Source organism: Canis lupus, chromosome 13, assembly GCF_048164855.1.
Source record: "Canis lupus baileyi chromosome 13, mCanLup2.hap1, whole genome shotgun sequence".
NCBI lineage: Eukaryota > Metazoa > Chordata > Mammalia > Carnivora > Canidae > Canis > Canis lupus.
The window spans coordinates 42,059,332-42,070,750 of NC_132850.1; the positions used below are offsets into that span (position 1 = coordinate 42,059,332).

An 11,419-nucleotide genomic window follows, 5' to 3' on the forward strand; every position below is an offset into this window, starting at 1 on the left:
CACTTTCTTGAGGGCCTAGTACTCTTGTGGTCCTTGGTCACCAACCTCAACACCCCTGCCCCGCCCAGGCAAACTGACCCAAGACAACAAACACCAGGGGCAACTCAGATGGCCCCAGCCCTCCCTTAGCCGGTGGCTCAGTGAGTGGGGGACACCAGCAATGCAGGGAAGAGACAGGGAGGGAGGAAATTCCAGCTTTGAGAAACTTTAAACAAACTTATTTGGAAATAATAGGCTTTAATTTTGCTTAGATGTATCTTTTATGCCATTTAAAAAATTCATAAACTTCACTTTTTTTTTAAATTTTTTATTTATTTATGATAGTCACAGAGAGAGAGAGAGAGGCAGAGACACAGGCAGAGGGAGAAGCAGGCTCCATGCACCGGGAGCCCGACGTGGGAATCGATCCCGGGTCTCCAGGATCGCGCCCTGGGCCAAAGGCAGGCGCCAAACCGCTGCGCCACCCAGGGATCCCCATAAACTTCACTTTTTAGAGAAGGTTAGGTTCACAGCAAAATTGAGCAGAAAGTACAGTGCTCCACTCCAGGCGCATGGCCCCCCCTCCCCCCCCCAACCTTCTACAACGATGGACCTACAGCAGTACTTCATCATCACCCCAGTCATGGTTTGCATGGGCTTCACTCTGGGGGTGCATTCTGGGAGTCTGGACAAAGGCATAGGTGCATGTGTCTACTATGGTAGCACCATCCACCAAATGTCACTGTCCTAAAAGCCCATTTGTCATTTTGAAAAAGAGAATCTTACTTGGAATTACCTACCTGGAGAGTGCGTGACTGTTCTTAGTACCTGGCCTTAGGGACTGCTGCTTACCCACTAGGGACCCGTTTCGCCCGCCTGCTATCACTCAGATTCCGCTGACACTGGCTGAGTATCTGACCACACAGAAGGTGCTGAGAGCCAGGAACTGGGCCCCAGTCGGCCCCATTTTACTACTGAGGATATTATTGCAGTTAGGTTGTCACTGGGTACCAAGCAATGGAGTTAGGACCCAACCCCGGGCTGTAACTCCGAAGTCAACCTTTTCCATCAGGACAACGTGATCATCAACCATCATCATGTGATTCTGAGTGAATTTGTCAGCTTTTCCAGTCATATAATACCCACTGCCTGGAGGAATCAAAACTCTCAACTGGAGAGTTCAGAAAAATGTATCAAATGTCTGAGTTGCTTTGAAAGGGTGGATCCCAGTTGAACTATGTGTATAAGCCTTGGGAGGCAGGGGGTGAGGCAGGGGCTAGGGCACTAGAATCAGAAGTAGAAACATGGGCAGGGAGACTTGCAGGCCATCTCCAGTTTTTGGTGGGAGTGTGAAATGAGCTCTTCTGCACATGTCCACAATCCTAGAGGAGGATGGAAATGGCCAAGGATTCCCTTGGACTGTGGGGTTTATGAAGGGGCTTTCAGGATGATTAAGGCTCTGGTGGTGGGAAGGTGTATTTTCTTAGAACTTTGAAATCTTCGTATCTTTTGCTTCTGATTGGTGCCATAATGTAGACTTGGGGTGGTCTTCTGTTTGGAATCATTGCTCTACTTCCCAAGGAAGAAATCATGGTGGGATCCAGGGGCTTCCGTCAGGCTGGGAAAAGAAGTCCTTAGTGGTCCCACTTGTCGGACACTGGGGTTGGGGTCTGACTTGAGCACCCAAGAGAGTCCTCCAGTCCCCACAGCAGCAGGAAGCAGCGACGGTCTCAGGCCTGGGTGCCCTGGGTTCCAGGTCTGGCCCACCGGGCTGATCTTAGCACCAGTGACAGGAACGCCTGGAAGACAAACCTGGCCTCCTTGAACTCTCCTTGTGCACACATCGGCCCAGGGTGGCAAGTCCCAGGTACTGCCCAAGACATCTGATTTAAGGCAAAGACTGAGGCCTTTAGAGTTGGCCTATCAGCTGGCAGCTGCTACCCTAGCCCTTAACGCATGTACTGAAGTGAATATGGAGCGCAGTCCAGTCTGTCATTTCCTCTTAATACCCAAAAAGCCACTATTTTGTCTGGAAGTTCCCTCCAGGGCTCCAGCAGGTGAGGTTGTTCTTCTGCGTCACTGCACTTGGAACCCTGAAGCAAGAGCCACCTTGAAATCGAAACTGGGAAAATCCCAGGTTTCTCTGGCCAAGAGAAGAAGCAAAGGTATGTTCTGAGCTTTATTGAATAATTACCTACTCGTTGACATTTTGGGGGAGGAGGAGAAAGCCGAGGGGTTGGCATGTGTGACCAGAGGTCAGGGAGGAAGTTAGGTCATGTGGCTTATAAATGCAGTGGGACATTTCTGTGTTCCCTGGACTTTGGCTCAGGCTGAACCAGAGAATGTATTCTTCTGACTGCGTCGGTCGGCCTTCCTGGGGTACATCGCTGTTTTGACTGAGTAAATGACCATGGTCACGGTGACCCAGTGAATCCTAAAGACCCGCGGGCTGGTGAGAGCAGACACAGTGGTGACTTGGAGGAAAGAAAATGGGGAGAAAGAGGACCTGGAATTACCTGACCATGGAGGGGGACCTCCTCCCACCTGCCACTGGTCTGAAGGGCAGATGGGGGCAGCTTCCCAACAAACTGTTCTGACACTAACAATTCAGAAGGAAGGATGTTCTCCATGTGGGAACACTTTTGATGGGCGTCCCCAAAATTTCAGCCCATTGTGTGTCTCCTGTGTAACTCTCACTGTGCTGGATGGCTCCACACTTACCACGCTTCAGTGACTCGCTCTGTGACTCAAGTATTTTTAAGGAGACGCTTCTCCCGCTGCCTGTCCTCCTGGACTGCCTAGGGTGGCAAGCGGTGTTAACACCCTCTGCATTGCCAAGGGCAGAAACCCGAGAGCCGAGTCCTGGGCTGCTCCCTCTGCCACCCACCCCACGCCACCCCATGTCCCATTAACTGGATCTCCTGGCTACATGGTGAGCAGGTAGTTCACCTAAACCAGGGCATTTTGGAGCATGAGAGGGACACTCTTGGTCAGTGTACCTAGAATGAACTGGATGTGCCTGACCCCTGAAGGTGGGGTCAACCCATTTCCATGGTCTTCAATCTTCTTCCTTGTCTCCACTGCCTCCATCGCCACCTTGGTGCAGGCCTTCATGATCACTTGCTTGGACTAGTGCAGTAGTTCACTATTTCCTTGATTTCTGTCTTGGGCCTTTAGCAGACGTTGCACATACACATCTGATGTATCCCCCTTTTAAAATCCTTCAGCGGCTCCCCCATAGCTTTAGGGTACATTTCAAATTCCTTAGATTGGCCTGTGAGGTTCTTTATAGATCTGGCTCCTTTTAATTTTTCTAGCATGTTCACTTATTTACCCATTTGCCAGGGTTTCTTGAGACTTACTGTGGCCTGGCACAATGCCAGCCTCTGGAACATAATAGTACATAAGACAGGTTTCTGTTTGCGGGTATTTGCAGTGGGTGGAGGAACAGCCGCGGCGACACTACGCTAAAGCAGGCAGCAGCAAAGCACGGCGCTCTTGGATCTCATCCCTCCACATGAGCTTCGGAGACCGGTGCACGAGCATCACCCCGAAGCCTGACTTCGGGCCCTGCCCCAAACCCACTAAATCCAAACGTATGTTGTGCCAAAATGCCAGAGTGATCAGAATACATGCTAGTCTGCGAGGTCTGGTCTGTGGGGTCCCTGAAGCACCTGGTTCAGGCCCAGGCCAGGAGGGGGACACGGAGGGGGAGATGGTGTGCTAAACAAAGGCAAGGTGGGAAAAGCACCCAGGGGAGGGATTTGCCTGCGTGTGGCAGAGAGGCAAGAGGGATGTGCTGTTCGGAGGGGATTACAAGCTGGTCAGGAGTTTGAGAACCCAGGTTGCAGGTGGGAGCCAAACTGACCAATTTCAGTCCCTCTGATTCTCCTTTGAGCCCCTCTAGAAACATGGTGGTTTAGAAGAAATACTTCGATTCGTGGGGACAGCAGAATGGTGGTTACCAGGAGCTGGAGGGAGAGGAGAATGGGGAGTTACTGTTTACTTGGTACAGACTTTCTTTTTTTTATAATAAATTTATTTTTTATTGGTGTTCAATTTACCAACATACAGAATAACACCCAGTGCTCATCCCGTCAAGTGCCTCCCTCAGTGCCCGTCACCCATTCACCCCCACCCCCTGCCCTCCTCCCCTTCCACCACCCCTAGTTCATTTCCCCGAGTTAGGAGTCTTTATGTTCTGTCTCCCTTTCTGATATCTCCCACACATTTCTTCTCCCTTCCCTTATATTCCCTTTCACTATTATTTATATTCCCCAAATGAATGAGAACATACAATGTTTGTCCTTCTCCGATTGACTTACTTCACTCAGCATAATACACTCCAGTTCCATCCACGTTGAAGCAAATGGTGGGTATTTGTCGTTTCTAATGGCTGAGTAATATTCCATTGTATACATAAACCACATCTTCTTTATCCATCATCTTTCGATGGACACCGAGGCTCCTTCCACAGTTTGGCTATTGTGGACATTGCTGCTATAAACATCGGGGTGCAGGTGTCCTGGCGTTTCATTGCATCTGTATCTTTGGGGTAAATCCCCAGCAGTGCAATTGCTGGGTCGTAGGGCAGGTCTATTTTTAACTCTTTGAGGAACCTCCACACAGTTTTCCAGACTTTGCATCTGAAAAGATGAAAAAGTTCTGGAAGTGGAAGGTGGTGATAGGGGTATGACATCATACCACTCCACCCAGTGCCACTGAATTGTATGCCTGCAAAAGGTAAATGTGGCAACTTTTGTGCCATGTGTGTTTATCGCAATTAAAAAAAAAGAGAGAGTACTTTGGAGGCAAAGAAGACTTAATTATATAGTCCTAGCTGTGCCATACTCTTGCCATGACACGGCTGGCAAATCAGGTACTTTTTTGGGAACTCAGTGTCGTCATTTATAAAATGGAACTAGTGATGGTGCCTCATGGACAGGTCATGAGGAGCCACTGAGGCAATGCCTGTGAAGCACTGTGGGCTTGTTGCGTTGTCTTTCTGCCCTTGAAAGGCCTTGAAAAGCATGTTCTTAAGCTAATGCCTGGGATACCTGAGCTCTGTGAGGCAGCTGGGATGACCCCTTCCCTCTGCACTTGGACTGGGCGAGGGTTCCTCAACTCTGGCTGCACATTAGGATCAGCTGGAGTGCGTTGTCAAATCCACTGCCTGGGAACAGGGCAGGACCACCATGAATCCAGGGGATCCCAATGTGCAGCCAAGGCTGAGAAACTGCCCGAGCGGTGGGTCACAACTTGAGCGTGTGCTGGGATCACACAGACAGTGTGTTAAAATAGTTCCTGGGCTCCACCCCCGGGGTCCAAGTTTAGTAGGTACGGCCCAACGCCCCACTCTATCCCACCACCTGTTGGTGGCCCCTTCCTTTTATGTGCAGTCCATATCATTCTGCCCGCTCTCAGCCTCCTCCAGGTCCATCACACTATTGAAGCGTTTCTTGAAAACGTGCCAGTGACCCTTTTCATGCCAGCGCTCTCGATATTCACCAACCCTTTCTGGCTTTAGACATAATTCACTGTGCCTCAGAATTCTTTGAATTCAGGGTCATGCTCTGTGTTTTCTTCTTTCCTTTGCCCTCCTCAGCCTGGGAGTAGGGATCCACGCGAGAGACTCCCATTACCGCATACTTGGGTTCCTATGTTTATCTCTTAAGAAGAACACAGTCTTGGAAATGAGACAGATGTGGGTTCATATCTTGTACTTGGGCAATTTGCTGGAACTCTGAGCCTCATTTTTCTTGCTGGTGAGTCATGGGTAATGATAACAGCGCCTCTGTAATAATCCATCCCTGGCACATAACGACGCAACTGTTAGTTATTATAGTATCTCACCTTTAAGAACCTGGTAAAACCTTGAAGAGAACTCTAGGAGTGGTGGGACTACCGCATGGGCTACAGAGGGCGGAGCCAGGGATTTCCAAAATAGGATTTACCAAGAGGTAAGGAATGGTCCCAACCCAGGAAGATAGGGAGGTGACAGATGGTATTTAACCAAAGGAATGGCCGAGAGCTTCCCCGTGACAACATTAAACTGTGAGCCTATGGGCTAGTCCATGCACAGGAAGGGAGTTAGTAATGGTGCTGGGATGGGTTGTGGATTGGTCCCAGAAGAAATCCACAAGGGAATTTCAACCCTATTGATATGGAATTCAGTCCCTTTGGCAAGAAATGAGATGATAAAGAACCTACTACAATTTGTGCCATTTATTATAATTGTGTGCAAAACATGACCACGGGGTGTTACACTGAGCTCTTGTAACAAGATGAGGTCTCTGAGTGCTGTTTCCCGTCTATGATGTTATTCAGCAGGATGGCTCACATGTTGAAATCTGAGACTCTTTGGGTGAAGAATCCCTCTGCAGGCCATACCAGATGTTGCTTGTGCAGCTCCCCAAGCACCGAAAGATGAGTTAAGCCTTGAATTATTCTGAACTTGCATCAAACTCTGAGGCTTTGATCCAATGAGCCATGGCAATAAAAAAAAAAAACAAGGTTATCAAAAAAGCTATGGGTGGTAGTCCCATCTGTGAGAGAGGAACTGGGCCACTGTGGATGGCTGCATTCCAGAAGGCCTCCAGATGTGCACAGCCATGAGCAGAGGGCCTCACTTAGTCTGATGTTGTGAAAATCCTGCACTGGAATCACATGAAGCCACAAACAAAATCTTCCTCACCCTTTAAAGACCCTGCAGACGTATCAGAAGTATCCCTCTCTCCAAGCCGCCTCCCCCGCACCATCCAGGCTTCCCTGACCCCACTTACCTTCCTTTATTTTTATCATCCATAGCGCACAGCTTGACACTTGGTTGTTTTCCAAATACACCGTCTTCTCTCCTTAGTTATACAGGGAGCCCCTAGAGTAGTCCAAAACCTAATCTATTCTCCGAACACCTAGCACTCTTGAGAGGCATCAAGGCCATCTTTTCATCCTTAAAATCTAGCACAGCATCTGGCATGGAGCAGATACTCAGCAAGGGGGTAAGTAGGTGCTTATGACGTGGATGGAGTTGATTGACAGCTATGTGGACTTGGCGTGAAAAATTCATCAAAGAAGGTGTCACAGGTGTTTCCTGCTTTGTTTGCCCAGCACCTCACCCCACCCCTCTTCTTCCAGAAGCTTCCTCTCCCTTATCCCCATCTTTGTGGTTCCCACAGGACCTGCCATGTTGTTTCCTGACTCTCTGGAGTTTACCTGACTCCAGCTGCTTCAGTGAACCCCTCCCTGGGACTTATCAACTTGGAACCAGAAAGAATATGAACATAGGTTTTTGGTTTTTTTTGTGTGTTGTTTTGTTTTCTGTAGTGACCAAAGCTATTAAATGTACTGTTAAGTGAGGGAGCTATTGGCCTCCATGTTTTTCCATGGGATCCCCATGAAGAAAGCTGATCAGTAGCTGGAATGAAGAATGAAGCTAATGGAGAGAGTGAATAAAGTGCAAAGACCAGAGGAAGAAAGAAGAACCTTGGTGGTTTGAGTTCCTGGTTTCCATTGTTCTCATGCCCTGGGCACATTCCTATCTTTGGGTTTCACAGACATCACATTATCCTTTACAATAACCCTGAACTTTGCTTAAATGAGTTTGAGTTAGGTCTGTCACTGGTAACCACAGAAGTCCTAACTAAGACAGAAGTCCCTGCTTAGTGGTAGACACTCCATAAAAAGGAATGGATGAATAAAATTGCACTAGGCCAAATTATGAAATTTTACAAACAGGAATTTTTCAAAACTTCCCATTCTTATTTGTGGTTTTAAAAAATATCTCAAAAAAAATAAAAATAAAAATAAAAAATATCTCTTTGATACCTCCCATCCCTCCCAACCCCCCCCACCCCAGAGGTAGCATAGTGCTGAGCATAGAGGAGGCGCATGGTATACATGGCAGCTACAGTTTCTGGTAAGTTAATTATTCATTTTTCATTTTCAGAGACTTTTTAACCTGTATGTGTATCGATTGAGAACCCCAGAGGCCTGGGGCGTCAGTGCCAGCTATACATGATGGAAGACGTTTGTAAAGTGCACATGGAGTGATGGGTTTTGAGCCTCAGCCATGAACTGAACATGAAAGGATGGTCCTCATGAGCAAAGGGAGGAGTCTTTGAGTAGCTCCCTGATAGACAAAATGGTACTAGAGATGTCCTGGTGTCCACATTTTCTGAGCTTCAAATTTAGGCACATGTCCCAGTGCATCTGAGGGAAATTTATGGGAACAATGGGGCAGCTTATTTGATGTTGGATCCCTGGCTCAGTATCTGGTTGCCATATTTGTAGAGCTAATCTGTAGCATGAGACCTTTCTCTAGACAGGCTGGTCTGCTTATTGCCACCCACGGGGCCATGTGCATTTTATCCTTAGCACATTTTCTCAGAAAGCTCCTGGTGCCAGCTACATCTTCCTGCTTTCCTTCATCTCCTTCCATTTATACCAAGCCCACCCCCCAAGTGCAGTTCTCCCATCTCCCCTGGAAGTGGCTGTTCCATATAATCTGCCACTTGTGATATTTTATCGTTTATTCTAATAATGGCAAGTATAACCTCATGTCCATGCCCCCCTTCTCATCAAAAGCATCACTAGTTGACATTGGTGCTCCTTCCCTGCAAGGCTGGCAAGAACTTCAGAATTCCCCCCAACATAGACTCTGAGGCAGCCAGTGAAGGCCCACTGGTGTTGGTAGGTGGCACGAAACCTAGTCTATCTCTGTTCCATTTCCTTATTGTTATTTAAAGTTTTTGGTTATGCCTTTTTCCTTTCTCCAACTGAGGTACTGTGTGTGTGTGTGTGTGTGTGTGTGTGTGTGTGTGTATACGGTTTCTTAGGCCATTCATGTGTTGATGGACACTTAGATTGTTTCCATATTGTGAGTCTTAAAGATAATGAGTAGCTTGTCCAAATGTACACAGCCAGAATATGGCAGCACAGAACCTGATTTCCAAACCTTTGTTCTTGGTGTGGTGTATTACGTTGCCCTGCTCTGCAGCATCCCACTAGCACACAGCTGTGTGCATAAGTACTTGTTGACTAGAAGGGGTGTCTTGGAATATAGGAGTTTTATATAAGACAATAAAGTTCTTCACAAGAGACAGGAATTGAATAGAAAATTCCAGAAACAAATTCTCTACAAAGAGTTGGAGCATCCTTGAACGGAGCCTACTTCACTTCCCCAGTGCCCTTGGCTGAGGGCAGGGCCATTCCCCCTTCCACCGTCAGACACCCTTTATGCAGACAGAAATGGGAACAGTCACCTGTAGGGAGAGGGGCGCCCTGGTGAAGACGCAGGCATGGAAGCTCGAGAGCCTCCCTCTCAGCGGGTCCCCATGGTGGCTCTGCCACCACTCCGTTGCTGGCCCCTCCCAAGGACTCAGTTTCCAAGTGTGTAGAATAATTCATTTAGACTCACTTGGCACCATCCATGTGTGTTTCCTGGAGTGTGGGCCCTATAGGAAATCCATATAGGTCCCGTGCTAATGGGCAACTGCATTTCCCCAGGGGGACACCATCCGCAGTAAAGGACTGGCCGGCCAGCAGAGAAGAGCCTGCTTACTTAGAGTTCACCTGATGTTGAACTCTGCATTTCCTGACCCTCTTTGATTTCACACAATAGTGGCCAATAGCCCTCAGAACTGATACCCTTAGGTAAAACAAACAAATAAACCAGTTGGCCAAATGTTATCTAAAGATCCTTCCTAACGTCGTCTAAGTCTCTAAAATAATAATGTGGGGATCCCTGAGTGGCTCAGCGGTTTAGTGTCTGCCTTCGTGGCCCAGGGCGGGGTCCTGGAGTCCCGGGATCGAGTCCCACATCGGGTTCCCCGCAGGAAGCCTGCTTCTCCCTCTGCCTGTGTCTCTGCCTCTCTGTGTGTCTCTCACGAATAAATAAATAAAATCTTTTAAAAAACAAAACAAAACAAAAGTAATAATGTAATTGACATAAACTGCCCTCAGTGAAATAAAAAGGTGGAATTATAGTTTCAGGTTTTTGAGGTTTCTTCGTCAGAAAAATTGAAAGGCTGTTGAGATAACCTAGAGCGGGTTTAGGGGTTCGGGCTGCTCCGTGATTTTTCTGACATGGGCAACAGGGGGCACTGGTGGACTGCGCTACTGGCCCCTGTCCACCAACACCTGGGAAATGGCCAAGTGCGGTATACAGTTGCCTAATCCTACCTCCAGCTGAATGGAAAGTACTGAGAGCCAGCCCCTCTCCCTTGGGGTCTTTCTGTCTCTGTCCCTGTCCCTGTCTCTGTCTCTGTTCCTGTATCTATCCCTGTCCCTGTCTCTATACCTGTCCCTATCCCTCTCCCTGTCCCTGTATCTGTCTCAGTCCCTGTCTCTGTCCCTGTCCCTATCTCTCTCCCTGTCCCTGTCTCTGTCTCTGTCCCTGTCTCTCTCCCTGACCCTATCCCTCTCCCTGTCCCTGTCTCTGTCCCTTTCCCTATCTCTGTCCCTGTCTGTGTCCCTGTCTCTATCTCTGTCCTTGTCTCCCTCCCTATTCCTATCCCTCTTCCTGTCCCTGTCCCTGTATCTGTCTCTCCCTGCCCCTGTCTCAGTCCCTGACCCTGTCTTTGTCCCTGTCTCTGTCTCTCCCCCTGGAGGAAGAGCTGGAGTGTATCAGGACAGACAGCACCGAGCGCCCATGGTCTACAGACACAGATTCTATAAGGCAGGTCCTGTCAGCTGCTCATCAGGCTTGTGCTCACTGTGGGGCAGCTCACTTGACAGTGGAAGTTACTGGATGAAACACAGGGTCTCAGAGGCAAACAAGGAATTCCTCATCAAGTCTCTTATTTTAAAATAAAAAAAAATTACATAGGTGGAGAAAAGAATAAACTGTGTTAGGCTGTAGATTCTCTTTTAATTCATACTTTTTCTGTGACCTTTGGGCAGAAGGCTCACCCAGTGAGCAATGCCACAATGATGTGGCACAGTGGAGGCTCATGGCTCGTCCCCACCCGCTGCTGTCATCTTCCTGTGAGGCCTGAGGGGCCTGTAGGCTCCCGTCCGGGCAGACACAGAGCAGGGCGGCCTGTTCCAGGATGACACCGTCACTTGTCCCCCTCCTTCACTGACTCCCCACACCCTCCCGCTGCCCTACAGGGAGCCCCAACCTAGGAAGGAGACTTGATATAGACCTACAAGACCTTTTCTTCAAGGGAAAGTACACACCCGACTGGGGAGGACAGCCCATGGACGAGGGCGGAGGGTGAGACAGCCACCTGGCACAGGACACTCTGTCCACATCCGAGAGTCCTCAGCCTCCGGCCCACCTCATCCTTCCCTGGCACTTCCCTCCTGGAGCCTGCCCTTCCTGAGGCCCCTGGTCAGGTCCCAGTCTTGACCATTTAGGAGACCTCGGACGCCCACATCCACAGGCGGCTTGCCGAGGAGCCAGGGCCTTGTGCCCGTGGATTCCCCAAGCTCTGTGGAG

The 11,419-nt window shown here is 48.9% G+C and overlaps 1 protein-coding gene across 1 annotated transcript in view; it reads left to right on the top strand.

Annotated features, from left to right (window-relative positions):
* The window catches only part of DRAM1 (DNA damage regulated autophagy modulator 1), a 47,717-nt gene extending 37,755 nt beyond the window's left edge, over window positions 1-9,962 (top strand). Inside the window, exon 6 of the mRNA XM_072773349.1 lies at window positions 7,155-9,962. Coding sequence (XP_072629450.1) covers window positions 7,155-7,334 — 180 coding nt within the window. The 3' untranslated portion in view covers window positions 7,335-9,962. The remainder of the gene's footprint in view (window positions 1-7,154) is intronic.
* Window positions 9,963-11,419: the final 1,457 nt, after the last annotated feature.